Source organism: Mirounga angustirostris, unplaced genomic scaffold, assembly GCF_029215605.1.
Source record: "Mirounga angustirostris isolate CCGP_5_RB_7025 unplaced genomic scaffold, mMirAng1.0.hap1 SCAF_1, whole genome shotgun sequence".
In the NCBI taxonomy this organism is placed as follows: Eukaryota; Metazoa; Chordata; class Mammalia; order Carnivora; family Phocidae; genus Mirounga; species Mirounga angustirostris.
In genome coordinates this window covers 179883481-179911459 of record NW_026991709.1, presented here as the reverse complement: position 1 = coordinate 179911459, position 27979 = coordinate 179883481, and the positions used below count along the sequence as shown (strand labels likewise).

At 40.7% G+C, this 27979-nt stretch overlaps 1 protein-coding gene across 6 annotated transcripts in view; it reads right to left on the bottom strand.

Moving 5' to 3' along the window:
* FRMD4B (FERM domain containing 4B) overlaps positions 1–27979 on the bottom strand; it is a 325730-nt gene that overhangs the window by 21365 nt on the left and 276386 nt on the right. For all 6 annotated transcript variants that reach the window (XM_064593817.1, XM_064593813.1, XM_045861985.3 and 3 more), the window contains 9 exons: positions 21932–22015; positions 20013–20078; positions 16987–17044; positions 15258–15344; positions 3692–3768; positions 2327–2465; positions 1704–1845; positions 602–735; positions 387–506 (listed from right to left, as the gene is read on the bottom strand). In XM_064593817.1, coding sequence (XP_064449887.1) covers positions 387–506; positions 602–735; positions 1704–1845; positions 2327–2465; positions 3692–3768; positions 15258–15344; positions 16987–17044; positions 20013–20078; positions 21932–22015 — 907 coding nt within the window. The remainder of the gene's footprint in view (positions 1–386; positions 507–601; positions 736–1703; positions 1846–2326; positions 2466–3691; positions 3769–15257; positions 15345–16986; positions 17045–20012; positions 20079–21931; positions 22016–27979) is intronic.

The following is a 27979-nucleotide window of genomic DNA, read 5'->3' as shown; positions in this document are numbered from 1 at the left end:
TGCATGAAAGAAAGAATTCGATTTGGTCTACTATATCACTTTCTTTCTTTTTTTTTTTTTTAAAGATTTTATTTATTTATTTGAGACAGAGAGAATGAGAGAGAGAGAGCACATGAGAGGGGGGAGGGTCAGAGGGAGAAGCAGGCTCCCTGCCGAGCAGGGAGCCCGATGCGGGACTCGATCCAGGGACTCCAGGATCATGATCTGAGCCGAAGGCAGTTGCTTAACCAACTGAGCCACCCAGGCGCCCCTACTATATCACTTTCAAGTGGCGAGATAGAAAGGTACAGCAGGAACTCAAAAACCAAAGAAACAAGTCAGCCACATTCAGCTGAGGGCTTTTCTGTCCGGCTGTTAACAGAAATGCTCAGAGCTGGTGCTCATACCTGTTCACTTGGCAGCAGGTTGTCATCCAATTTGAACGCAGTGCCTACACGCCTTCTGACCTGAGGCGGTTTCTCACCTACGCTCAGCGGATATTCTTTTGGCATTTTGCCGGTGAGCTCCTGTAAAATGGGACAGAATCGAGAGGGGGATAATTGACATTGGCCAGATTGTCAAACATAATGTGACAAGTCCCCCCAAAGCAGAAGACACTCACAGCCTCCCGCAAACAGATCTTCTTAAGCTCCTCGACTTTTTTCAGGAGTTTTTCCTGCAAGAGCTTTTCCTTCTTCTTGAGCTCCAGGATTTTCTCTCTCTTTTGCTCCTCGCTAACTTCTGAGTCTTGAGAACCTGGAGGGATTGGAAGGGAGGGCAGGGAAGGTTTATACAAGGCATGTTTCCTTCCTTTTTTAAAGGACAAAGGATTTTTAAGCCCGACCTGCTATTAAATAATAATTTATTTCTTTTCTCCTTGTTTCCGAACATAATAAAAGGAAACTGGAGAACATTTTCTCATGCTTCTGGGCATCCAACACAGCCTGGTAATTATATATACCTTCTGTGTTTTGGCTCAGTCATTCTAGAAGCAATGATAAAATGCTTAATGTTTCAGACACAGTCAAGGAAGAATTTCAATTTTCTGAGCAAGAGAGAAGGTAAGATGTTCCTGGAGATAGTTGCTTAGAATGTCCTTGTAGAAAGCAAGCAAGCCAAGCAAAGGAGTGTTCTGTGCCTAGATTAAGAGCTGACAATAGGATTTAGATGGGAAAGTTCATCTGAGTTCAGTTACATATACTTGGTGATAAGAGATTCCAGAATTTGGAATGAATCTCTCTCATGGTACAGTTCAATCATTAACTTTAAAATGTCACCTCTGTCCACATATACAGGTACAGAGGAACGGCTTCAGGGCAGCAATCACACTGGGAGGTGGGGTTGGGGTGAGGTTTGAAGCTTGTAGTCATGTTTGTCTATATATTAAGTAGAGCATTAGACAACTGTCTGAATCAAAAACTAAATATTGGGAGAAGAAGAAGCTGATAGAATAGATGGGGAGAAAATGTCCTTTCAAGTTACCCTGAGGAGTTCACTATCTTTGTAACCAGTGTTGTTTATGCAAGCTGACTATTTATAATTGAACTTTCCTTTTACTTTTTAATACATTGGCTTATGCTGCATGCTGCAGGTTTTGATAGGCTTATTTACTCCCCAAATAATGGGTCTAAAATGCGTTTAAAAGTGGTTTATGACCCCCAAAAGTAGTTTAAGACCAAAAAAAGTGAAAAATAAAAATCATCTGTACTTTCCCAAAATGTTACCTGAAGAGATTAAACTGCCATTGCTCGCCATGATGAACTGAGTTTTGGCCTCCAGTGTCACCATTTTGGAGACCCTCGGTGTTCCTGTCTCGGTCAAATCCATCGCAATATCGTCTAAACTCCTGGCTGAAGGAATTTTTGCCTAAGGGGTATACAACATGGAAACAGAATTCATTCAACTGAACTTATTTCAAATTAATAAAATGATTAAGTTACTATGGAATAAGTATGTCAACACAGAGGACAATTTAGAATTTTTACATGCCCAAGTGACACTTCAGAAGAAAAAAATACAAGACTTAAGCTTTACAACGAAAATGTTTAAATATGCATGAATCTCTCTCATGGTACAGTTCAATCATGAACTTTAAAATGTCACCTGTGTTCACGTATACATGTGCCAAAGAAAAGTTGGCACGTCTCACAACTTCTAAATCAGGCTATATACTGCTCCTCTTTTAAATGTAAGAAAAATTAAAACAGTTGGTCAGAAAGTTTAAAAAGCAAAAACTCAAAGAACAAAATCCCTTGTGCTTGCGTCTTTTCTGAGGAAGCTTATCTTCTGAGCAGAAAGCAAATGAAGGAGGGAAGTCTGTTCCTACAGAAACGCTCTAGTGACTTACTTTGCTTTGCTTCCGGTCCAAGTAAAACTGATGCTGACTAATTGCCATTACCCAGATGGACTTGATGAGAGAAGGGTTTGCATACCACGTTTGCACGAAGAGGCCACTTTGCCCAAAGGTTCTTCTTGACACAGAAATCCTGAAAGATTAAGGAAAGCATTCGATTTATTCACCTCTGGCCCAGCGCACCACAAAATGTACCCAGTGAGGAATGTGATCATGAAGTATCTTCTTATTTGTTTTCCTGTGGCCGCACTCGGATGTTGAGAGGAGCCAAGCTTCTGATTTTCTCCTTTTATGAAGAAACCCGTTGCACCTGGATAATCTCTTTTTTTTTTTTTAAACTAGCATGTTCAAAAATGCATACGCACATACTCCAAAGGTAAGAACTACTCAAATAAGGGGCTGTACTAAAAACATTTACTTAAAAACCAGAGGATGTGTGACCATCACAAGAGGTCAGGAATCAAGGGGATAATATTTCAAAGATAACGCAACCGAGAGGGCAGGGTCAACACCTCCCTCGAGGTAAATAGCATTTCAGATCTAGGTAGACTTATGCAGCTCTGACATTATCAGAGGATGAACATGATAATATTGTCTGCAGATATGCAAGTCTGAAACTGGTCCAGTGTACTGCTTATGTACCAGATAAGAAGAGGAGAGAGGGTCAGAGGAGGAGAGGGTGCAAGGAGAAGGAAAGGGGGGCAGGCAGACGCTGTGGGGAAGGAGAGAGAAGGGTACCAATGTTCTTTGTAGGAATTTGGCTTATCTCTTGGTCCTCTTTTTGTCACAGCTGTTTCCCCAATCCCTCTGACCTCCAAGCATCCATAAACGTATCTGAAAGGCAAACACTGAGGACTGATAATGAATTCCTCTGAAGAGCTCGGAGAGCCTCCAATCCTGACTTCAATCCGTGGCAGTAACTTGGCAACTGTTGTTTTAGAAGTGGCCAGGAAAACCAAATTAAAAATATGAGCAAAGGATCTGAACAGGTATTTCTCTAGAGAAGATATACAAGTGGCCAAAGAGCACATGAAAAGATGCTTAGCCATCATTAGTCATGAGGGAAATGCCAATCCAAGCCAAAATGGGCTATCACTGTACGCCACTAGGGTGACTATTAAAAAAACAACAAGAGCACAACTATAAGTAACAAGTGTTAGGGAGGATGTGGAGAAAAGGGAACCACAGACGTTGTTGGTGGGAATGCAAAATGGTAGAGTTACCCAGCAATCCCCCTCCCAGCTCTACCCAGGAGAAATGAAAACATGTCAGCACAAAAATGTGCACATGAGTGTCCCTGGCAGCAGGGTTACTGGGATTGTCACTGCGACCATATAAAGAAAAGGCTGTTGTCCTCACCTCCGTGGATCGTGAACTTCAACGGCAAATTTTTTCTCACGGAAATATAGGTTCTCCAGCTGTTTCCATTGGAATAACTACAAAATCAAGAATGCAGAAAAGACGCACAGCTTTAATTAATGCTGATTTTTCCTAAATCTGGAACTCAGCTTCATCATCAAATAATCAAGAAGGTACACTAAGGCGAAGCACGGATATGTGATGCAGTCTTGTTGCAAATCAACAACCTGAAACCATTTTATTCCTTTCTCTGACAGTAATCTTCACCTCAAGAGTAAATCTACCTTGAACGCTAAAACCAGGCCAGTGTGGGGAACATGCATACTCTTTTTCCTCTGACTCAACTAAATAAAAATAGTTAGGAAATCCTCACAGATTCCAGTAAGCACATGCCTTCTGATCAAAGATGTTGACTTCATATTCAAATGGAAAGATATTCAAAGGGATGTTTCAGCAGAACCACGGATGAAATTTCAAAAGAATGCAAAGTGAAAGTAAAACGGGACCCCAAGCAGGGGTGATTCTCTGTGATACCAGTTGCCCGCCTACGAGAGTTCCCCTAAATGCGACAGAAACCTAGTGCCAGGAACTGGAGCCGAGGTGGGGAGGGGAGTAATGTGGGGTTGCCCTCTTGGTTTCTGAGCTAGAGCCTCCAGTTTTTGTAAATAGAACCCACTTCTATATTCCCACTGCTGACCTTTTTTTTTAAAGATTATTTATTTATTTATTTGACAGAGAGAGACAGTGAGAGAGGGAACACAAGCAGGGGGAATGGGAGAGGGAGAAGCAGGCTCCCCACAGAGCAGGGAGCCCGATGTGGGGCTCGAACCCAGGACCCTGGGATCATGACCCGAGCCGAAGGCAGACGCTTAACGACTGAGCCACCCAGGTCCCCCCCCCCACTGCTGACCTTCTAATGCTGCACTCGGTGTCATTTGCCAATTGGTTGGAAGAAAGAGAAGTGAGCTAGCAACGTGCATTTGAAAATCAAATAATTTGTAAAAAGCAGCCCATTCCCGAGGCCGAGTGCCTGCTGTATTTTCTTACCCCCTGGTACTAGCCTGAGCCTCAGCTTTTCCTCTCAACTTGGAATTTGTCCCACTATTGATTATTAGTAGACTTTGGCCGGAGTTTGAGGAGCATTTGAATTGTCTAATTGCAAAGCACCATCAACACAACCATTTCCTGAAGTACAGGAGCCAAGATTTTCACAAACATGTGAACCTCATGTAAAGGAACAGCACGAACTAAAAGTTCCTATGCACATGTAACCAGGAGACAAAAGCGTTCAACCTGGACCCCCAACCCCAAACACAGTGAGAGAAACCAGCACACGCTAAGAACACAGCCCTTCGTGGTCTGATCACACAGTCAGTGTAACTACAACAATCACCCAGGTGGCAAGAGTTATTAGTGAAAGCTTAAAGCTACATACCCATTTCCTAAAACGTCCGTAGACTGGACGCTTTCATTTCTTTTCATCCAGATTCCAAAAACAGGACAGAAATGTGAAGGAAAATCCCAAGGCTCGCTCCACCTCCCCTCTCCCAGACAGCAGCTCCAGTGAGTTCTGAGTTTCATAAGACACTGAGGTGTAACTCAATTTCACAAACAGAGCCTCCCACGGCTGACACGCTACCAACATCAGCAACTCTAGCGGGTGACACCTCCCCAGTTCTACTCCTTCCTCCAATCAGGGAGAAAGAGGGCGAAGTTCTCCCTGGCAGATCTTCCCAGAAGGGAGACACATTCTTTTAAATGGGCCGGAGCGGGGATCCTGATGATACTTCCCGGGAAATAAGCTGCTTCGAATCCAGGCACAAATTTCACTGGAGACTGTCTCAGGGAGACATTGCTACCCCAGGTTTACTCACCCTGGGCATGAACAGGTTCTACAGGAAGAACCACAATGCAGCTCAGCTGTGTTTTTCTTTGCGTCCATTCCCACACACATAAAAACCAGGGCCGGACTTGAAACATGATCTCTGAAAGCCACCACCTCCCCCTCTTATCACTTACAAATGGGAAATACTAGAGCTTTTGCCTCCATTCAGCAAGTCCCTGCATCGAGAGCAAACATCCTCCCTGCAGGCAAAAGCCCTACTTAAACGGTGAAGGGCTCCAGGTTATTTAAGGAATTTGAAATAATGAGATGGCAACTGGGTTTGCAAAAGAAGTTAATGGTATGAGACTGAGAGCCTTCAAGTCTAGAAGGCAAAGCTGTTTCCCCACCTGAAATCTTAAAAGTTTATGGAAAATGGATTTCATAGATGTGCCTATAATAGCCTAAGTGAACTGGAATGACACAGACTTAATTCGCGGTGGCCGTCGCCGCTAGGGTGAGGATGGTGGAGTGTACCAAGGGTTTGCATTCTGGTTCCATCACTTGTTTTTTTATGTGTGTGTGTGTGGGGTAACTTGCTTAACTTCTCTGAGTCTCAGTTTTCTCATCTGTAGAATGGGAGCAACACCTGCTTCAGAGGGTTGTTGGAAGGGTTCAGTGAGGTTACATTTATGAAGCACTTATTCCCAGCGTCTGGTTTAGAATAAACATTCAGTAAGTGATAAAGCTAGTTGTAACTGTTATGAAGGACACTCCGTCCAATCCCCTAATGTTATCATGTCTTTGTGAGGATGGGGGACTGCCATTAAATAGCAGAAACAGAAGTAGAAAGAGCTGTCTGGATCCCACATCTGTCTTTGCACTGACGAGAACCAGTCAAGTTCTTCTGTTGACACATCGCGTTTCCAATTCTGTGAGTTTCAGCCTCTGTAAAAACTGCTGTATCTCTGTTGATTTCATCGGTGGTTTCCTGATACACCCTCTGGGTAGGAAATCTGTTCACTGTTCCTGTATCGCGGAGGTCAGAGAGGAGGAGGGAGGGGTGGGTCAAGGGCACGCCCACAGACAGACGCATGGCAGCAAGCTCCCTCCTGTCTGGGGTACCCAGAAAAGGAACGTGCCAACAATGCTGAGGAGTGTGCACCTGCCACAGGCCGGGCGAGGGGGGGACCTCCCAGGCTAATAAAAGACTGAGGGAAAGCCTCGGACAGAAAGGATCAAACTGTCTTTTTGAATCTTAACAAATCAAAATTAGAGGTCACCCAAAGGTGTAACACCAGACCAGGATGGGAAAGGCATCATCAGAGGCTTTTTTTTAAATAGCACTTATAATATAGGTTAATCATTTAACTGCAAGTTCACATGGAAATGACTAAATTTGGGATAGTCACAGCTGTACTGTATGACTGTACATCAGTGACTCACATCGGGTGATCCTTTGCTGTAACTTGAAGCAAAACCAAATCACTGTACTATTGATTTATGCTTTTTTCATTAAAAAAAAAAAGTTATACTTGATGAATGTACTGTTAGTACTCATGATCAAGTGAGTGGATGAGTTTTGCCTTTTGGAGTCCCACAAAGACAGAATTTTGCAGGATCATGGGCTTTTAGAAAGCCAAATTGACCACCTTCTATCCAGCCATCCTTCTATCCATCAAATGCTTATGTGCCTGAGAGTGAGTCTGCCCAACAGCCCTACAGGGAGTTACTACTTAGAGCCTCATTTTGTAAGACAGACCACTGAGGCTCAGAGAGGTTTACATAAATTGTCCAAGGTCACAAAGCTAAATGGGGGCAGATCTGGTATTCACACCCAGGCACAACTAGGCTCCCCAAACCCCACTGCCTAACCAAAGTACACCATCCTGCCTCACTCATCTGGGAAGAGGACTCAATGGAGATTTGTTTGTTTGTTTGTTTTTTTTAACAAAAACTTGGAGTAATTCTCAGATCGACCTCACAAGGAAAAAAAAAACCCAGCGGTTATAACAGCCATTTGCAGAAAAGGACTCTGGGACCCTTAAATTTTACTTGCATTAGTGGTTCTCAACCAGCAATGATTTACATCACTCCCTACTCTCATCCACAACCCTCGGGCCATTTGGGGAATATCTGGAGACATTTCTGGTTGTCACGCTGCAGGAGGGACAGGTGCTATGGGCAGCTGGTGGGTAGAAGCTGGGGATGCTGCTGAATATCAGGCCATGCTCAGGACAAAATCATCTGGCCCCAAATGTCAACAGTGCAGAGACTGAGAAAGCCTGATTCAGAGGATAATTTTTGGTGATATACCTATGCTTTGGTAGATGGAGTGTTTTGATGTAGAAGATGAAATGTTTGCTCCAAAATAATGAATGCTGGGGTCCTATTTTTCTTAGTTAGGTAATCCCCTTAGGAACAAATGGTTGTTCAGATTTTCTAAATGCAAATGTTACCCACCAGCGGGACTGAACACCACCCATCAGACTAGAAGAGGCCATGCTAACAGTCAGGTGTGCCGAACAAAAATGTTATAACATACCAAAATGGGACGTACTCCGGTAGCAAAAATTACCTTTTGAGATGTGATATCATAACCCTCCATACATGAAACATCACGTCTTAAATGCAAGGAGTACAACACTCAGAGTATTTTAGAAAAAGTTTAGATGAAGTTCTGGTCATCAGGAAATGCATAATATAAAACTCTGACCATCCAAGGGGATGTGATCCCCCCAGATTTCCTCTGTGGCTGAATCTCTAACCTCCCAGGGCCGACCTAATGACTTCCTGTTAATACTTGCAGTAGAGGGCTCCCCCCACATGGATGGTACAACCAGGGCCAACCTGTTGCTGAGGGGCACCTGCATGGCTCATCTGGGGTTTTACAACTGACATCCCTTCTCACAGCTTGGTGTCCAGCCCAGTTATTAAATATTTCAGTAAAATCCCTAACTTTGAATATAATTCTGTCTTTCCAGATGGGCTGTCAGGTCCTTAATGACAGGGACTTGGCTTTTTCCTTAAATGGAATAAAGAATATAAAGTACTAGCTCAGGGTCCTTGTACACGGGCTCAATACATTGTTTTTGTTGTTGTTGTTGTTAAAATGTAGAACTGGGGAAAACTGTACTCTCTTGTTAGAAATTTGTTCCCTAAGGATGAATGAATGAAAACCAAACCAATCTTTGGTCATAAGTACAAAGCGAAGAAGCCTTTACTGTTTATGCCCCTTCCTAGAACATTTTTGTCACAACGCTTTCTCTACTCATTGTAGATAAATGTCCAATGTGGCATTTGGACAAGTCAATCCTATTAAAGTACTATCTTTCGGGGCACCTGGGTGGCTCAGATGGTTAAGCGTCTGCCTTCGGCTTAGGTCATGATCCCAGGGTCCTGGGATCGAGCCCTGCATCGGGCTCCCTGCTCAGCAGGGGGCCTGCTTCTCCCCTTCCCTCTGCTTCTCCCCCTGCTCATATTCTCTCTCTCTCTCTGTATCTCTGTATCTCAAATGAATAAATAAAAAAAAAAAACTTAAAAAAAAAATAAAGTACTATCTTTCATTTCTCTGTATGTGCCAACAATTCAGCCATTCGGTAAATGCCTGGAAATACAAACTAACAGATTAAATAATGAAATTGAATGGTTTTGCCTGTCCAGCAGCCACTTCCTCTTCTTCAAACACCATCTTCTGTTTCTACAGAGAAAACTCTCAGCCTTTTAAGCTCTAGCTACGGCGGTATCCTCCCAGTTTTATGACGTGGCTACCCCCTTCCCATCTGCATACGCTCTTTTCTGACTAGAACGTGTCAACCCATTCTTCATAGCCTGTCTCCTTCCCACCCTTCAGGACCCAGTTTAAATGTCACCTTTCTCAACGGCCTTCCCTGAACCCACTGAGGGTTCCACACCCATCCCATTATTGTCCCTCCATTTTGTTTCCACGAGAAACTATCCAAAATTTATCATCCTGTTTTATTTCTTTGCTCACTCAGTAGTTTCTCACTGACCATCCCCCTAAAAGACTTCAGAGAAAACAAACACAGAGAAAACAAACACAGAAACTACTTATCACCCATAGGATCTTTTTTCCCTCCTTCCTTTTAGTAACAAAACACCCTGAGTTATGGCTTTGCCCATGGCCACCCACCCAAAGACTACCCTTCCCAGCCTCCCTTACAATTAGGCTTTATGACTAATCAGGCTGCTTGCCTTGAATTCTTTCCATCTGCTTGCCAGTTGTGAAATGGAAATGGAGACTCACCAATGCCCAACCGATTCTCTGAGAGTTCCTTGTCTTAGAAGAACTGCTTAAAATCCTGTGATGAGCTTACAGAAGGGGAAGAAAAATATCTACAGTCTTCTATAAATCAGAATATGGTAGGAAGGAAAAAAAAAATCTACTCGGTAAAATTAGTCACTAACCCATTGGGTCCTCACAATGATCTTTGAGGTAGATAGAGTAGACAGAATTATTGGAATTTGAAAGTTGAGGAAATAAAGACCCAGAAAGGTTGAGTGACAGCTCCAGGTCAGCCAACCAGTAAGCAGGAGTGCAGGACTGGTTTCTTATTTCAAACCCACGTAGGATTTGAGCTCTCCTCCCAGTGACTCTGCAGAAGGCTTTAATGATTAGATTGATTATTGGTGTGGCTGGAGCTTAATTAGACACTTTACAAACAGGATGGACTGGTCTCCAGTTGACATTCTCTAATTCCATTCTTTTCTTCCACACCATACATTATTATGTACTGACGAAGAAGGTGTGACTGGACAGCACATGTTCCTTCTTCTCCTGCAGCTAAGCTCATCCAGAACTTAAGCAGTGTTAGAAGGAGCAGCCCCATCGAGCTCCCTGGTGAGGCGGCAGCAGGTGGTGGAAAAACCAGGAGTGGCGAGAAATGTCAAGATGGCTGTGCTTATTAGAAAAGTAAGCAAGTCCCCGAGTTTAAATGAAATGAACCCTGTACTTTCATTACAAGGAAACAGGAAGACTCCTGTGCTTGTGACTTAATTCATCTGGCTCTAGGCATTTGGGAATTCCAATAGTTTAAAAAAAAATCAGTTAACAGAAGGCTAAGAACTCTTTCCCCACCCTGAAATGCCCCGGGGTGATGATGCACATCACAAGACTTGGTTAGCAGTTATAATGCACAAAGATACTAATCTTGAAAGGCATTTTATCCCACCAAGGTCTGCTGGTGACACCCTGGCCGGCATGACTTTTTTATTTCTCCCATCTCTGACAGGGTCTGGTTTTCCCAGGTCAAATAACTTGCTGGAGGACTACAAATCAGTCATGACATCTATCAATACTTCACTTAGCCACTGGCCCACTCTACCTCTTTGTGAAGAAATGACATTTTTCCTTGAAATACTGAACGAGCAATAAAAAGCTAGGGAACACAAGCTTGCATTTTTGTTTTAAATGTAAAACTTCACTGTTTTTAAGTTCAAATGTCCTACGATTTGAAATTAAGTTCAGTTCTGGTATGTTTTCACATTCCATAAGAGTTTGCAATGACATATTTCATGCATAAAGGGAGAATTAAAAAGAAAAAAAAACTGCTTGTGATCTGAATTTTTAAGACCCTGAATTTTTGTGGTTTGTTACTCAGAATTTTAAAATTCTCTTAATTTGCATCATGCCTCAGGGCATTACAGTTAATAAATTGGCACAGAGTGCTTAAGAGTCTCTGAAAACAGAAGATCTGAGTGTGGACTCTTAGAACGCTAGGGCTACAAGTCTGTAGCAATGTTGGGTCCTTCTCTAACCAAGCCTATTTCTCATCTTTTTAAATTGTCTTTCTCTGTCACTACCAACGAACAACAACCAGTTGCGTAGTGATGACTGTGTATGCTGAATATAATCTCATGTAATGCTTACAAACACCCTATGTTGTCAGTTGTATTACCGTGGTGCAGATGAAGACACTGAGTTTAAAGAGAGATTAAAAAAACATGCCCAAGGTCACAGAACAAACAGACACCAGACACCAAAGACAGGCCATGGGTTGCTTCCCAAATTCTTGCTCTGCATCATTATGCTACACAGATGGAAAACTTTCCCCCATGACTGGCAAAAGCCTTAGAGCCAAAATACATGAAGAATACTTCCTGGGTGTTCTAGCAGGTACGAGAAACACAGTCCCCAACATTCCTAGGCTACAACTAATAGACATTGTATGGAAAGGACAGAAAACTTCAGCTTGTGGGTCTCGGACAAACATTTTTTTCAAAATAGGCTTTGGCATTAGTCAGTCTCTCTTATTATTGGCAAATCTTGCCCCTTCTGGCCTGTTTTCAAGTTACATAATTTTATAACTCAGCAGGCATGTGTAACAAGCAGCTCAAGAGGCTGAGCATCTCCAAGGCCTCCCATTCCAGCCTTTGTTTCAGGGTTTGCCAATCTTGACCTTCATTCCTGCTTGGCCACTGGTAACTTGCTGTGTGCCCAGGTCATGCAAACAGCTGAAGCATGATCCTCCTTTTTACAAGTCAGTGCTCACGGCCTTTTAAATTATGGCCCTTTCATTTGGACCAACTGGGCCAGGGCAGTGACTTGTAGAACATCCTCCCTCCAATTAAACCCATAGGTTGTTTGGCCGTGGAAAAATAAACAGATGGAAGCAAAATCCATTGTCGGGTTTTAACAGAAGAAGGAGGATGCAAACAGTGGTACAATGGACGGCTGCAAAAGTAACCAACATAGAGAAGACAAGGCAGTGGTAAACAAGATGGCCCCGTTAGGTCCTTTTTGAATTGAATGGCACATCTTGAAAATGAAAGCGAAAACTCTGCCAATCGAAAAAAGGAAGTGTCTTCTGATCCTTGTCTCAACTCTGGGTTGAACAAGCAAGCCTGATTGTGATCAGTGTCAAACAATATTGACCAATTCCTATGAAACTGTGAATGTAAAGAAGGGGCTATGAGTCATAAGCAACTGAGAGGAAATTCGCTGCAATATTTACTGCGCAGATTCTGATTCACCGTTATTTTGGGAGAAAGTCTGGTTGTTTTTAGTAGATGCATTTACATTCTGCAGGATTCTCAATTTCATGAAGCCACATTCGCTAAGAGATGACTTGTGAGTTGATTTAAGTTATATATGACATGCAAGATTCAGCGAAACCAGTGAGATTCCTGAATGTTATTTCTTAAAGTAAAATTCAGCAGAGAAATAAATTACCAAAAAATGTTAATATAGGTTGAAGTCCACCTCAAGAAAACACGATAAGCAATGATTTGGTATTATAAAATAGATAAACTAGGGATTAGTTATATGCCTTGACTGGGATTCATTATGCTCCTTCTCCCCGCCATGGACCCCCACAGTTAACAACCATAATGTCCATCAAAAGCGAATCAGTATTTGTATGTATTTCCACATATTGGACACTGGGCAGCTTTAGACCGAGTGAAGAGAGATGTGTTTATAAAGTAACCTGGAGAAATAGGACATGGGATGAAATCGTGTGCATAGAAAGATTTCTCTCTCTGGAAAGCTCAGGATATACACTGACAAAGTCTCAATGAACCAGTTATCATTCTCTTGACTGTGGTTATCATGGGGAAGGGATGGGAATTGCAGAAGGACTTCCCGCCCTAACTGACATGTTTCTGTAGTTTGTATTTTTGTTGTTGTTGTTGTTTTTACAATGGCTATGTATAAGTTTTGGTTAAAAAAATAACTATAAATAGGGGCGCCTGTGTGGCTCAGATGGTTAAGCATCTGCCTTCGGCTCAGGTCATGATCCCAGGGTCCTGGGATCGAGCCCCACATCGGGCTCCTGGCTCAGCAGGGAGCCTGCTTCTCCTTCTCCTTCTGCCTCTCTCCCTGCTCATGCTCTCTCTCTCTCTCTATCTCTGTGTCTCAAATGAATAAATAAAATCTTTAAAAAAAAAACTATAAATAAAAATGATTTTGAAGATGATTTTGAAAAAAATCACATGCCCATCATTTCTAACATTATTTATTTGAAATTTGGTCTTAGAGGCCAATTTTCAAGTATGAACAACATTATTCATACTCTTCCTGGAAATTAAGTAAGTATACCTTACTTCAATTGATCTTAGTCACAGGGCTTATAGAGACACCATTCTGTTATAGGATTACAAACATGCTGTCTTCCTGTCCCTCACACAGATGGATATAGGTTACGAAATGATATTTTATTTTATTATTATTATTATTTTTAAAGATTTTATTTATTTATTTGAGAGCGAGAGAATGAGAGAGAGCACATGAGAGGGGGGAGGGTCGGAGGGAGAAGCAGACTCCCTGCCGAGCAGGGAGCCCGATGCGGGACTCGATCCAGGGACTCCAGGATCATGACCTGAGCCGAAGGCAGTCGCTTAACCAACGGAGCCACCCAGGCGCCCTGATATTTTATTTTTATCAATATTTTCCAATAAGAAGCCTCAATGCCCAGCTAGTCTGCTCCGGGAGGGCAGGACTGGCATTAGAAGGGGGTGAGCCCTGGGCCACCCCTTTGTGTTGTCTGTGTCAGCCTCACAGTCATAAAATGGGGAGAAAAGAGGAGCTTAATTATTTTAACTCAACGAAAGATTGTGAGCATTGATAAAAGCTGAAAAACCACAAAGAAGATGAAGAACACTGTGGTATGATGACAAAGGCCGGTTTATGATGAATATGGCTGTTTTTCAAACAGACATTAAAGCACGAGACAGACGGAAATGATAGGAGTAATTCAAGACTTCAATGTCGGGGTGTGATAACACATGGTCTGCTATTATAGGTCACTGTTTCACTGCCGTGTCGCCCACTGATGGCAGCAGAGCACAGGGAGGGCGGCGAAACCAACCAGGGGCGGCATGAGTAAGCCTTCGTGTCATTATAATACACAGTTAGGCCAGGGCAGGTGGGTGGCTGTCTACGCGGACTCATCCATTCTCATATGGGCAGAAACGGATTATACGCCTGTGCTTGGATCAAGAGAAGAAGTGTCATGGCCACAGTTCAAATGGAAAATAACGTCGTTTATTAGGTCTGGAACACCCAAACCTGAGAGAGTGTGACCTTTAATAAACAGCACAGGACTTATTTTTCTTTTGAAAAAAGCAGACATGTTTCGTGTGGAAAACTGTGAACCAAAGATAAGTGAAAATAGCAGCAGTAGTCAAAAGATCAGTTTTTTGGATTACTGGATTGGACTGGATTACTGAGAGGGAGCCAGCACCCAATACTCAGGCTTACGTCTTCACAATTCATCCACCTGTGTATCCATCCAATGTCAGTAAGCATACGTATGTATATGTATGTATGTATATATGTGTGTGTGTGTGTGTATAATTTATATAAAAATATATTAACATTATATATAATTATGTATATAAATAAATATTTTATGCCTATACAACAGATAGATATATACAAAACTTGGAAAACAAATGTCATCCTTCTCTTCATATGACCTTAAAATAGAAATCTAATTGTATGCATTTATAAATGAAGTTGGGATCAACATCCTTACAGTTAAGTCTTTGTGCATAACTGGATTCCCTTAGAATAAATGATCAGATGTGGAATTGCTGGATGAAAGGTACATAAATTAGTTATAAAAAGCATTTTTCACTTAACCTGAGCCTTCTCTGAACCCATAGCTTCACTAACGAAAGTTACTTGTCCGAGACGAGACTATTCTGGTGCCCATTAAAGCAATGTTGCCAAATCCAGAATAGCTTAAGTTCTCCTGTGTGTCTGAAATGATTCACACTTACTTTCCGAGGTTTCACTTTATCTTGCAAATCATACTGGCCGATTCCTTTATAGCTGATTCCAAGCCACCAAGGAAGTCCTTGTTTATCCTGGAAGATAGAAAAGCGTGAGAACCAAGTCCTAATTGTTCAGTCTTCTAGAGGTGAAGATTTACCAATTTCATCTTTTAACAAATATCAGCAAGTCACAATAAAGCTGTCTTGGTAAACAAAACATTACTTAAAAACCTAACTTGCTATTAAAATGCCTTCAAAAAAGATCTGTAAGTTAGATCAATACTATTAATGCCGTCAAAAAGAATGAACCATTACTGTCTTGACTGTTGGAGAAAAGAAAGAAAATGTAAAATTAATCCCGAGTGGAAAGCCAGTTATCCATTTAAAAAAAAAAGAAAGAAAGAAAAGAAAAGAAACTAAAAAGAAAAAGAAAAAAAGCTCTCTGTTCTCTTAATCAGTAACCAGCTACAATGGTCAGGGAAGTTTCCAAAGAATTACAAAGATGAGAAAGGTGGCTACAAACCTGATGTTTATAAGCCACTTAACAATGAATGTGGGAATACTGAAAAGCTCTTCTGGAGAACTGTATGATTCAATGGCAGGATGTTTGAATCATCACTTTGAGGTACATATGGGGAGGAGAGGAATTTTTTTTCATAAATTTATCTTTTAGGTCTTGCCAAAGTGAAGGATGTAGTGACATAGGGAAAGAAAAATTTAGACTTAAACATATACCCATATGCAAAAAAATTAAGAATCAGGAGAAACCGAAGTTGAATTGCTACATATTTTTAGTACAAGGTATCCTCATTATGCAAGTATTTGTTATTTAATCCCCCATTTTGAATTGCAAATACTGTTGTAACTTGAAAAGTCACTCAAGATTGATCTATGATAAAATTCCTTTCAAACAAGACCCCCTTCTTAATGGTCCTTTATCCCTTACATCTCAAAATAGTTCTTTTTTTTTTATTATGTTATGTTAATCACCATACATTACATCATTAGTTTTTGATGTAGTGTTCCATGATTCATTGTTTGTGCATAACACCCAGTGCTCCATGCAGAACGTGCCCTCTTTAATACCCATCACCAGGCTAACACATCTTCCCACCCCCCTCCACTCTAGAACCCTCGGTTTGTTTTTCAGAGTCCATAGTCTCTCATGGTTCATCTCTCCCTCTGATTTCCCCCCCCTTCATTCTTAATCAATCTCTCCCTGCTTGAAAACACCTGAAAATACTACACAAATATGAAACATACCAATTGAAAATTGCTATCGCAAATCCTGCAAAATTTTGAGAACTTTATGAATCTGCTGAAATGACAATGGCAAGTTTATGATTCTCATATAAAGGCTCTATCAAGTGAGTATCCGGCACTATTAGGCAGGTGAACAACTGGAGAAGAGAAATAGCAGCAAAAATAGGTAAAAGGAATGGATGTGCTAAAAGAGAATAATTTGAGTATGTTAGGATTAATAGAGGTTTTGGGAAAACATTTCAATGGAGCAAGTATTTTACAAAATAATGAGCATTATAATTTGCTACAAATGACAAGATATAATCAGGCTTTTTTTTTTAAGAAAATCAATCATATTTTAAATGTTGAAATTTATAGAGATAATTTGCATACATATGCATATTAATTTATGTGATTTTAGACGCTGGTACTGTTCACTAACTCACAAACTAACATGGGCATTATGAAAGCTTTGTTATGCAAAAGTATTTACCTTTACTGCATAATAATGGACTCCGTACGTGGGTAGAGCTTCTACTATTTTCATATACCTATGAAAAATGAATATATATTATAATCTCTTAATAAATTAGAGGATCATTTTGGGAAAAGTGATGTACAGAAATATGATTTGTGGGGCGCCTGGGTGGCTCAGTCACTTAAGTGTCCGATTCTTGATTTCGGCTCAGGTCATGATCTCAGGATCCTGAGATCCAGCCTGCGTAGGGCTCTGCACTCAGCGGAGAGTCTGCTTGAGGTTCTCTCTCCATCTCTCTTTGCCCCTCCCCCTGCTCGCTCACTCTCTCTCAAATAAATAAATAAATCTTAAAAAAAAGAAAAGAAACACAATTTGTGTCTACTTTCCTCGTTACAACCATGGATAATGCCTCTGACTAAAGCAGAAATAGAATAAGCCATTCTAGGGAGTAATATATTTTACCTTACCCAAATGTTAGGAAGTTGCTAACAAAACTTCAATTTCCAAAAGCTGTAAGAAATGTTATTTTCTGCATATTAAGATTTCTATGTCTTAGAAACATATTAGACCGTATCATAAACCCAAATTGCAAGTATTTTTAAAACTAAGCACTAAACTAAGCACTTAATGCAAAGCAATGAGAACAACTTTTGGGTCATGCTCATAACAAGTAAAAAGTAAAGCAATCGTAGGGCACTAGCTGGCTCAGTCAGCAGACCATATGGCTCTTGATCTTGGGACTGTGAGTTGGGAATGCCATGTTGGGCCTAGAAATTACATACATACGTACATACATATAGTCAAAAAAATAAATTGTCAAAAAAAAAATAAAGTGATTCCACTTACTGATTGTGGTAAACTCTTAGAAATATATACCTTAACTCTTAGGTCTAAACTCTAAGAAATAGGTACCTAAAAAGGATGAATTTTATTGTATATCGAACTGATTTTAAAAAATATACCCCCCAAATAAAAATTAAAACAATGATTTCTCCATTTACTATTTCTAATCAACAAGTATTGATTGTGTACTTCTAAGGCTTTATGGAGTGGAATAAATTGTGTAAGACTTCCTCTCTGCTCACAAAGAATTGAGGTTCCTGTTTAGTACAAGTGGGCTTTTTAATGACATTTTGAATATCAATTGCTCTGGGTTTTGTAATCAATAATTTGGGATGCTTTTTTACAAAGTAAATGGCCTGTATGTAGATGAATATAAGAGGTTAGGTAAATGGGCCAGCAACATGCAGCAAATACACTGCACACCCAAGATTCTAACAAAGTGAGATGGATTCCACAGTCTAGAGCCTTAACCACCAAGCTAGTCTCTCACTTGGGGCCACAACTCCATTCCCTTAATGATTAAGGGAAGTAAAAGGACTCTGCATTTAAACAAGGACACTTCAGGGGCACCTGGGTGGCTCAGTTGGTTAAGCGACTGCCTTCGGCTCAGGTCATGATCCTGGAGTCCCGGGATCGAGTCCCGCATCGGGCTCCCTGCTTGGCAGGGAGTCTGCTTCTCCCTCTGACCCGCCTCCCTCTCATGCTCTCTGTCTCTCATTCTCTCTCTCTCGCAAATAAATAAAATCTTAAAAAAAAAAAAAAAAAAAAAAAAGAAGAAGACTTTCCCGGGGCGCCTGGGTGGCTCAGTCGTTAAGCGTCTGCCTTCGGCTCAGGTCATGATCCCAGGGTCCTGGGATCGAGCCCCGCATCGGGCTCCCTGCTCAGCGGGGAGCCTGCTTCTCCCTCTCCCACTCCCCCTGCTTGTGTTCTCTCTCTCTCTCTCTATCAAATAAATAAATAAAATCTTTAAAAAAAATAAAAAAAATAAATAAAAAAATAAACAAGGACACTTCATAACATGCTCATTAGCCTAACCTAAAATCCTTCAGGGAAATTGTTACTCTTCTTCCCCCCTGCCGCCCCCCCCAGAAAACAGGCACCATGAGTTAAAATGTCAAGGATTCAACTTCAGGACTGCTCCTTTTTGATTTCTGCCTTGAAGGCCACAGAAGGTGTGCCGTGATAAAAAGGCGATTAGTGCAAGAGGTAGAGGTTGTAAGGGAGATCTATACACTGACCAGGGGAAATGCGGTCTCTAAGTCCTGACTTCAGTTCTCACGTGCTCTGAGCTATATTCAGTGGGTTTTTAAAAGAACTTCGATGGCCATAAAAGTTATTCTACAATTACTAGAGCAATAATGCTATATTCATTTTTAGAATTTTAAAATTATAAAATTATAAAATTATAAATTTAGTTCTTATAATTTTAAAACTTCAATGTAGCTTGTGAACTATTATTAATAAATGGATGGTGGGGTGCCTGGATGGCTCAGTCGCTTAAGTCTCAGACTCTTGGTTTTGGTTCAGGTCATGATCTCACGGTCCTGGGATCGGGCCCTGCGTCAGGGCTCCCCGCTGATTTTAATAAATCTTAAAAAAAATAAATAAATGGGTGGTAACTCTGTAAGTCTAAAATGCAGAGATATGTCACTATGGTCTGTTCTTGGTAGCATGCAGATATAGATTATCCAACACCAACACTGTATGCTCTACCCAAAGTAGAGTCGCAAACCACACAACCAAACATGGCCTCCAGATAGGTTTTGCTTGGCTTGCATTGTAATAAAATTTTCTTAAAATTACTTTGCAATGTTTAAAATTGGACTTTAAAAATCAGAATTTCCAGCTTTTCACAGAAATATCAGGTCTGATAGCTTTAGGCCCGATTTCTGAGACTGAATCACCTTGCCTCGACTCAGGACAACAGCTCTCCAGTTTACCTCAGTCCCCACCATTCCCTATTGTCCTACACCTGGCCTACATTTCTGTTTTGCTACCTGCCTGACACTGGAAGATATCTGAATTAATAACACCAACTATGGAATGATTCAAGGCATTTTATAATTCATAGTAAGGCTTTTCTAACCAGATGGCGACAATATACACACAAACCACACAATAGAAATCATTTTCAAATGATTTCTTCAAACAGAAGACATTAAAATTCTATCTAAGCAAAAGGAAAGACAGATACTTACTGAACCACAGCTTGACCCCGAGTCAGACCTTTGATTTTCAAATAATGCTCAATTACCCTGTCCTCACTGTAAAACAAGGAAATGAGAAATACGGCATTTACGATTATATGAGGTACAGACTCAGTTTCAAGATTCTCAGCTGGCTGGGGCGCCTGGGTGGCTCAGTTGGTTAAGTGACTGCCTTTGGCTCAGGTCATGATCCTGGAGTCCCTGGATCGAGTCCCACATCGGGCTCCCTGCTCGGCAGGGAGTCTGCTTCTCCCTCTGACCCTCCTCCCCCTCATGTGTTCTCTCTCATTCTCTCTCTCTCAAATAAATAAATAAAATCTTTAAAAAAAAAAAAAAGATTCTCAGCTGGCTTGTTGAGAAACTTGAGAATAAAGACCTTCACCAACTTGTTTGGGAGATAGAAGCTGGCTGACTTGAGTTTCTATAGGACATGGATTCTTGAACGTCAGACATTTGGCTACCTATCATGATTTTTAATTTATATTTTATATGATATATAAATAAATATATCAATACTTTTAAAAACTTAATTTATTGGAAAAGGAAAGATAATATCAATTTATCATATGAAAAACTGGTATTTTTTGCCATAATTGAATGGGATATAAAATACAAAATAATATTATAAATACTAATTAGTGAGCCTTGCTAGGGAAATTAAAAGGTTTAAAAAAAAGAGATCAGCATGTGTTAGTTATTAAAGGCATTTTCCTTAAATTATCCACAAAGATTTAGAAAGGATTAAAACTGTTCTGAGTCTGAGTATCCAAAATACTCTCTTGTCACTCGCTACCTGGGGCACACTGCTTTCAGAGAAAACCCTTCGTTATTGTCCCAATATAAAACTTGTTGACTAGAGGGGCACCTGGCTGGCTCAGTCAATAGAACATGTGACTCTTGATCTTGAGGTGATGAGTTCAAGCCCCACACTGGGGGTAGAGATTACTTAGTAAAAAAAAAAAAATAGTTAAAAAAAAAGCCAACCTTGTTGACTAGAAAGGCAAGAACTAAGCTAAAGTCTGTCACCTTTGATGTCAGCTAGTATACCCTACTTACAGAGACCCATCATATCTCAAGTATAACCTAGAAGGGTAAACGTTTTTATCTCTACACAACCAGTAATCAGCGGTAAACGGTCTTTGTTTTTTTTTTTCTTAAGAAACTATCACTTAACAATGATTTGTTTGGAAGATTCCAGACTCAGGAAGCAATGTAGTCTCAGGATTCACTTTTGCTCTTTCTCTGGGAACTGCATTTCATCTTTCCTATTAAAGCTATTCATGTTGAATATTTATTTTGTAATCAGTTTTTCAGTGGAAAGGAAAACTATCTTCAGGATTCAGAGCCATAAATCAAGGAAACTGTATTTAAAGGGGATGTAACTAATTCAAAGGGGGAAATAAGTACTTTTCTAGGAAAAATGCTGTAAGGAAAATGGGTACTATGGATTCTTTGTAATATAAACAAATAGAATGACTTGAAATATACAACAATTTTTGGCCACAGAAGACACCTCTGATCAGTCAGGTCATTTCTGGTCATTAAGAAAACCTCCATCCAAGGAAATCTGTATTTTGTAACATGTATATTACACTCTGCTAGATTAAGGCCACATTACACAGCGACTGCACATGTTTACTTAAAAGCACTCTCTACAGACCTTTAACACATGTGAATGAGAAGGCACATAGCCACACTTCACAAATGACTACGATGGTACGATGATCTCCAGTAAGCTTTGGCAAGACCCTTTCACGGAAAGGATCAAGGTCTACTTATAGTCACTCTGATGCATGTGATGGGCTATTTGATACTTTCTTCACTCATATTTCATTTAATTTCTTGAAAAGCATGCAGTTCTCAATGGAGGCTATGATATCAAGGTCACCTGTTGTCTTGCTTTGGCTTACCAGTAAGCAAGGGATGGATGCTCCTGAAGAGTTTTGGTTGGAAAGGCTGGTAGGGTCTTTAAATCTTTCCTGGCATTTTCATCACTGAAAAGAAGAAGAATATAGTAATGTCAGCCACCATTATCTAAAATATCATCCAAGCTAGTGACCAGAGGAAATCTGATAAATAACTACAGTATACTGGGCTCTAGCCAAATATTGTCAATACACACATAAGGCTATGGATTCAATTAGAGATAGCCGCCAATTGAACCCCCCAAGCCATCTGATATTTTGAAGTTTTTATAAAGACCAAAAAAATTAAAATAACAGTATTCAGGTGCCATAATCCTATTTTCCTTACTCTCCTGATAAACTTGCAGCCATTTTCACTGTATATTTCCTACGTGTATCTATTCTATTACATAATTATTATTATAATTGTGGATATTCCATTTTTACACAGCATTCTTTAAATTTCATTACATATTTCTCTATGTTCTTATAGCACCCTCATAATGATCTTTAGCACCTACATAATACTGTTGGAATATTGGTTATCATAAAACCACCTGTAGTTATCACCAATTTTTCATAATAGATGTCAATTCAATAAGAAGTTTATAGAGGGGCACCTGGGTGGCTCAGTAGGTTAAGTGTCTGCCTTTGGCTCAGGTCATGATCCCAGGGTCCTGGGATCTAGCCCCGCAATGGGCTCGCCGCTCAGTGGGGAGTCTGCTTCTCCCTCTCCCTCCACCCCTCCCCGTAGATCATGGGCACTCTCTCCCTCTCTCAAATAAATAAATAAAATCTTTAATAAAAGATTTATTAAAAAAATTTTATTCATTGGGGCGCCTGGGTGGCTCAGTCGTTAAGCGGCTGCCTTTGGCTCAGGTCATGATCCCAGGGTCCTAGGATCGAGTCCTGCATCAGGCTCCCTGCTCGGTGGGAAGCCTGCTTCTCCCTTCCCCACTCCCACTGCTTGTGTTCCCTCTCTCGCTGTGTCTCTCTCTGTCAAATAAATAAAATCTTTAAAAAAATTTTTATTAATTTATTTGAGAGAGAGAGATAGCAAGAGAGAACATGAGCAGGGAGGAGAGGGAGAAGCAGGTTCCCTGCGAGCAGGGAGCCCGACACTGGGCTTGATCCCAGGACCCTGAGACCATGACTTGAGCCAAAGACAGAGGCTTAACCGACTGAACCACCCAGGCACCCCAAATAAATAAAATCTTTTTTAAAAAGTTCATATAGACTTTTCTATTACTTGTTGGTTATTTCCTTACCACACTCTGAAATAAAACAATCAAGTTGGCCAACTGTAGAAATCACCTGAATAGAAGATGACTTGAAAATGTGTTTCTAATGAAACCCACGCTATTGCTCAAATTGCATCAAGTAAACTAAAAACGTACCTCGTGTAAGGTTGGCTATTATCTCATTATAAAATGGCAAAATTCTAGTTGTCAAAAGAGAGGGGTGTGGGAGTGCCTGGCTGGCTTAGTCGGTAGAACATATGACTCTTGATCTTGGGGATGTGAGTTCGAGCCCCATGTTGGGTATATAGAGCTTACTTAAAAATTAAAAAAAAAAAAGAGAGAGAGAGAGAGAGGGGTGTGGTCTTTATAGAACTTAACAGAAGGAAGAACAGGTAATATAACCCAGTCATAGCTGGCCTACACAGTATGAGAGAAAATACTCTCAAAAACTGCCCCAAGTATTTAAGAAGGTAGTCTGTGAGAAAACAGACATGACTTTCTGGGGTCTATCAGAGCTTCGGATAAGTATATAAAGAGCTACTCAAAATCCTGACCAAACTGGAATCCATCTAAGAGCACATTGGTAATTCTTTTCCTCTTACTGTCCATTGTTTCATATTTTTACCATGACCTATCCTTTGTTGAGAGCCAGGCATCCTGCAACACACTTTTTTTTTTTTTTAGATTTATTTATTTATTTGAGAGAGAGAGAGAGGAGAGGAGGAGGAGGGGCAGAGGGAGAGGGAGAATCTCAAGCAGACTCCCCACTGAGTGCAGAGCCCAATGCAGGACTCGATCTCATGACCCTGAGATCATGACCTGAGCCAAAATCAAGAGTTGGATGCTTAAATGACTAAGCAACTCAGGTGACCCCATGCAACACACTTCTTAAGTCATTATTTACCTCATAGGTCTCATCACAACTTTTTCCATGTGGAAGGTACTATTATTATGCATGCTTTACAGGCAAGAGTGGTTTCCAGAGGCTAAGCCACTTGCTCAATGTCTCATAGCCACTGTGTAGGGAAGCCAGAAGGCAGACCCAGTCTGCTTGGCCTTAAAGGATAAGACCATAACCTGCTTCCTTGACAGACTCTCAGAACAGTGTCCCAAAGAGCCAACACGCACCTTTTCATTTTGGCAAGGCATAGCTCCCCTTCACCCTCACCTGCTAGTTACAAATGAAAACACTGAACCAATGAATTTCAGGAGCCATCATTCATGCATTTTCACATTAGTTTCCCTGGGGTTTGCCCCAGCGATTCGCACTGGAAGAGATGAACCCCCAACTGGAGGATCAAACACAACCTAAGGTGAATCTCCTCCCAAAGCATTCATTCAACACTCACAGATCAATGTCACAGATGAATCTGGGGAACCAAGCATGGCCTGCAGATAGGTTTTATTTGACCCACATTGTCCTGTGCTGTATTAGAAATTGCTCACTCCTGTCATCAGATCAGGCTTGGTGTAAGCGGTTCTCCTTCTAGGTCTACAGAACTTTTGTCTTTTGGCTTTACCCTCACGTTTCCTGACCGTGCTACAAGGCAATCAGGTGAACCCACTGAGCAAACTGTACATACGCTTACTGTCTTTCAGTAAGAACAGAGAGTTGAGTGTTACCTAGCTTGGAGACACTATGATTTGTACCTGTCAACATCACATTTCAAAGTGAAGGTTGCGGCCCTTCCTAAAGGTGAAAGATCCAGCTTTACAAATTACTATAGGAAATAGAAAGTCACATGGCTCCTGTTCTTATGTAAGGGTAAATATCTCTATTCATTTGAAATCTAAACAGTATGACTTAACCACATTGACAATCTTGGAAAACAGGTTTGGACTTCCTGAAAACCAAAATATACCACAATCCAATTTATTCATATTAAAGGTCAACTGTCAACTCCCAGTAATGATATTTATTTTTCTTAATAATTTCTTTTATGCTCTGTCCTTCAAATCCCATTTCTTTTTTCAAAGAAGTTAGCTTATGAGTTTTTTATGAAGGGCAAATACAATGTATATATTCTAAAATGATAGGCTAAGGACAACACTTTTTGTTATTCATCATCACCACCAATTACATATATATTATTATCTTCTGGGTCCATGTGAACCATACGCTATGTTCCAGGAACTTAGCCTAGCACTCAGTTACCTCTTTGGGTTACAGTTGATTTTGTGGCAATCAAGACCTCACTAGAGTAGAATCTGCTATTCACTATAACTTCATTTATTCTTTTAGCAAGTACGTACTGAGTATATACTGCACACCTAGTATGTAGAAGCAAAAGAGAGAGGAGAGGGGACAAAAGTAAGGGAGAGATTTTATCCATCATTCTATTCAATGAGCTCGTGGTTGAGAATAAATGGGAGGTTTGAAGTTGTGGCCCTTTAACAAGGCTTTAGTTCCTGTGTCCTCAAAGCACCAGCATCTCACAACCCTGAGATTTTTCTAGCATTTATTACATGCTTGGTAAACACCAGCAACTTACATGTTAGAGCCTAACTAAAGAAACAGCTACGTGTTTCCACAGAAGAAAATTACTCCCTGTGTTGAATTTATTGAAAGATAAACTCTGGTCTTTGACATGTCATCCTTTCAAGGAATTTTTTTTCTTTTCTTTTCTTTTTAAGAGTTATTAATTTATTTTAGAGAAGGGGGTAGAGATCTCAAGCAGACTTCCTGCTCAGGGTGGAGCCTGACACGGGGCCAGATCCCAGGACCCTGAGATCATGGTCTGAGCTGAAATCAGGAGTCGGCCACCTACCCACTGAACCACCCAGGCACCCTTCAAGGAACTGACAAGAGTAATTTTAACTATACAATAGTCACCCCCTTATCCACAGGGGATACACTCCCAGACCCCCAGTGGATATCTGAAACCGTAGATAGTACAAAAACCCTACATACTATGTTTTTTCCTATATATACATACCCATGATAAAGTTTAATTTGTAAATTAGGCATAGTAAGAGATTAAAAATAATAATAAAATAGACAACTTAACAAAGTACTGTAATAAAAGTTATGTGAATGTTGTCTTTCTCTAAAAATACCTTATTGTCCTGTACTCACCATTCTTCATACGACGATATGAGATGAGAAAATGCCCCCGTGAGGAGATGCAGTGAGGGGAATGATGTAGGCATTGTGACCTAGTGTTAGGCTACTATGGACCTCCTGACGATTTGTCAGGAGGAGGATCATCTGCTCCCAGACCACGGGTAACTGAAACCGTGGAAAGTGAACCCGCAGGTAAGGGGGGACTACAATTAGAACCACCCCAGTTATAAGATGTGATAAGATGTTCTTCATCTGGATGTGGGGGTTGAATAAATCAATATAGTACCAAAGATCAATCATGGGCCAGTATCCTAAATAACAATGAGTATTCACTCAGTAAGACCTTTCTGGGGTACCAATCAATTTCCGGGAAGCAACTAAAATGTGCATTAATAGGGTTAATAGCTTAGGGTGCATTTTAAGCAGAGTTTAGACTACTTTAAAAAGAGTATACTTGAACAGGTGGAGCCCAAGGGATTTGGGGGCAGTGCACCTATTCTGAATAATACTGTAATGACATACGTAACATTATGCATTTGTCAAAATTTATAAACTTGTACAACACTGACTGAATCCTAACTTAACTATGGACTTCAGTTAATAATGATCTAATAATATTGATTCAATTGTAACAAATGTACCCCACTAATGCGAGATGTTAATAGTAGGGGAACCTGTCAGGCGTGGGACACAGAAGGGGAAAGAGAGAGGGTAGATGGGAACTCTCTGTACTTTCCGCTCAAATTTTCTGGAAACCTAAAACTGCTCTAAAATAATAAAGTATATTAATTCAGAAAAGATAGAAAAAGAAAGAAATGCACTTTAGATTAGTGGCTTTTAACTTGTGCAGCTTTTCTCCTAAGGGGGCATTTAGCAATGTCTTAAGACATTTTTTTTAAAGATTTTATTTATTTATTTATTTATTTATTTATTTATGAGAGAGAGAGAGAGAGAGAGCAAGCGAGAGAAAGAGCATAAGTAGGGGAGAGGGGCAAAGGGAGAGGGAGAAGCAGATTCCCCAGTGAGTAGGGAGCCCTATGCGGGGCTCAATCCCAGGAGCCCGGGATCATGACCTGAGCCGAAGACAGATGCTTAACCGACTGAGCCACCCAGGTGTCCCATTAAGACATTTATTTTAAAGACTTTTTTATTTTTTTATTTTTTTATTTTTTTAAAGATTTATTTTTTTAAAGTAACCTCTACAGCCAGTGTGGGGCTCAAACTTACAACCCTGAGATCAAGAGTTGCATGCTCCACTGACTGAGCCAGCGGGGCGCCCCTTAAGACATGTTTCATGGTCACAGTTGAAGGGAGGCGTTACTGACATCCGCTGAGTAGAGGCCAGGATGCTGTTGTACATCCTACAATACACAGGACAGAGCCCCAACAACAAAGAATTATGCTGCCCAAAATGTTAGCAATGTTGAGTTTGAGAAATCCTGACTTGAATTATTATAAAATTTTTGATAATTCAACCCTAAAACTTCTAATTGTATCTTTTAGACCTAAAGAATTTCTCTCGTGTCACTCTTAGACTATAGATATCAGAACACAAATACACCTTAGATACAAATGCCTATCAGGAGCCAAGTGAGAGAGGCATTAGACATTCAACTATCTAAGCTAGCTGAAAACAGGCAAGTCAGAGTCAGCATTAGAAACAAGAACACCGGGGGCGCCTGGGTGGCTCAGTTGGTTAAGCGACTGCCTTCGGCTCAGGTCATGATCCTGGAGTCCCTGGATCGAGTC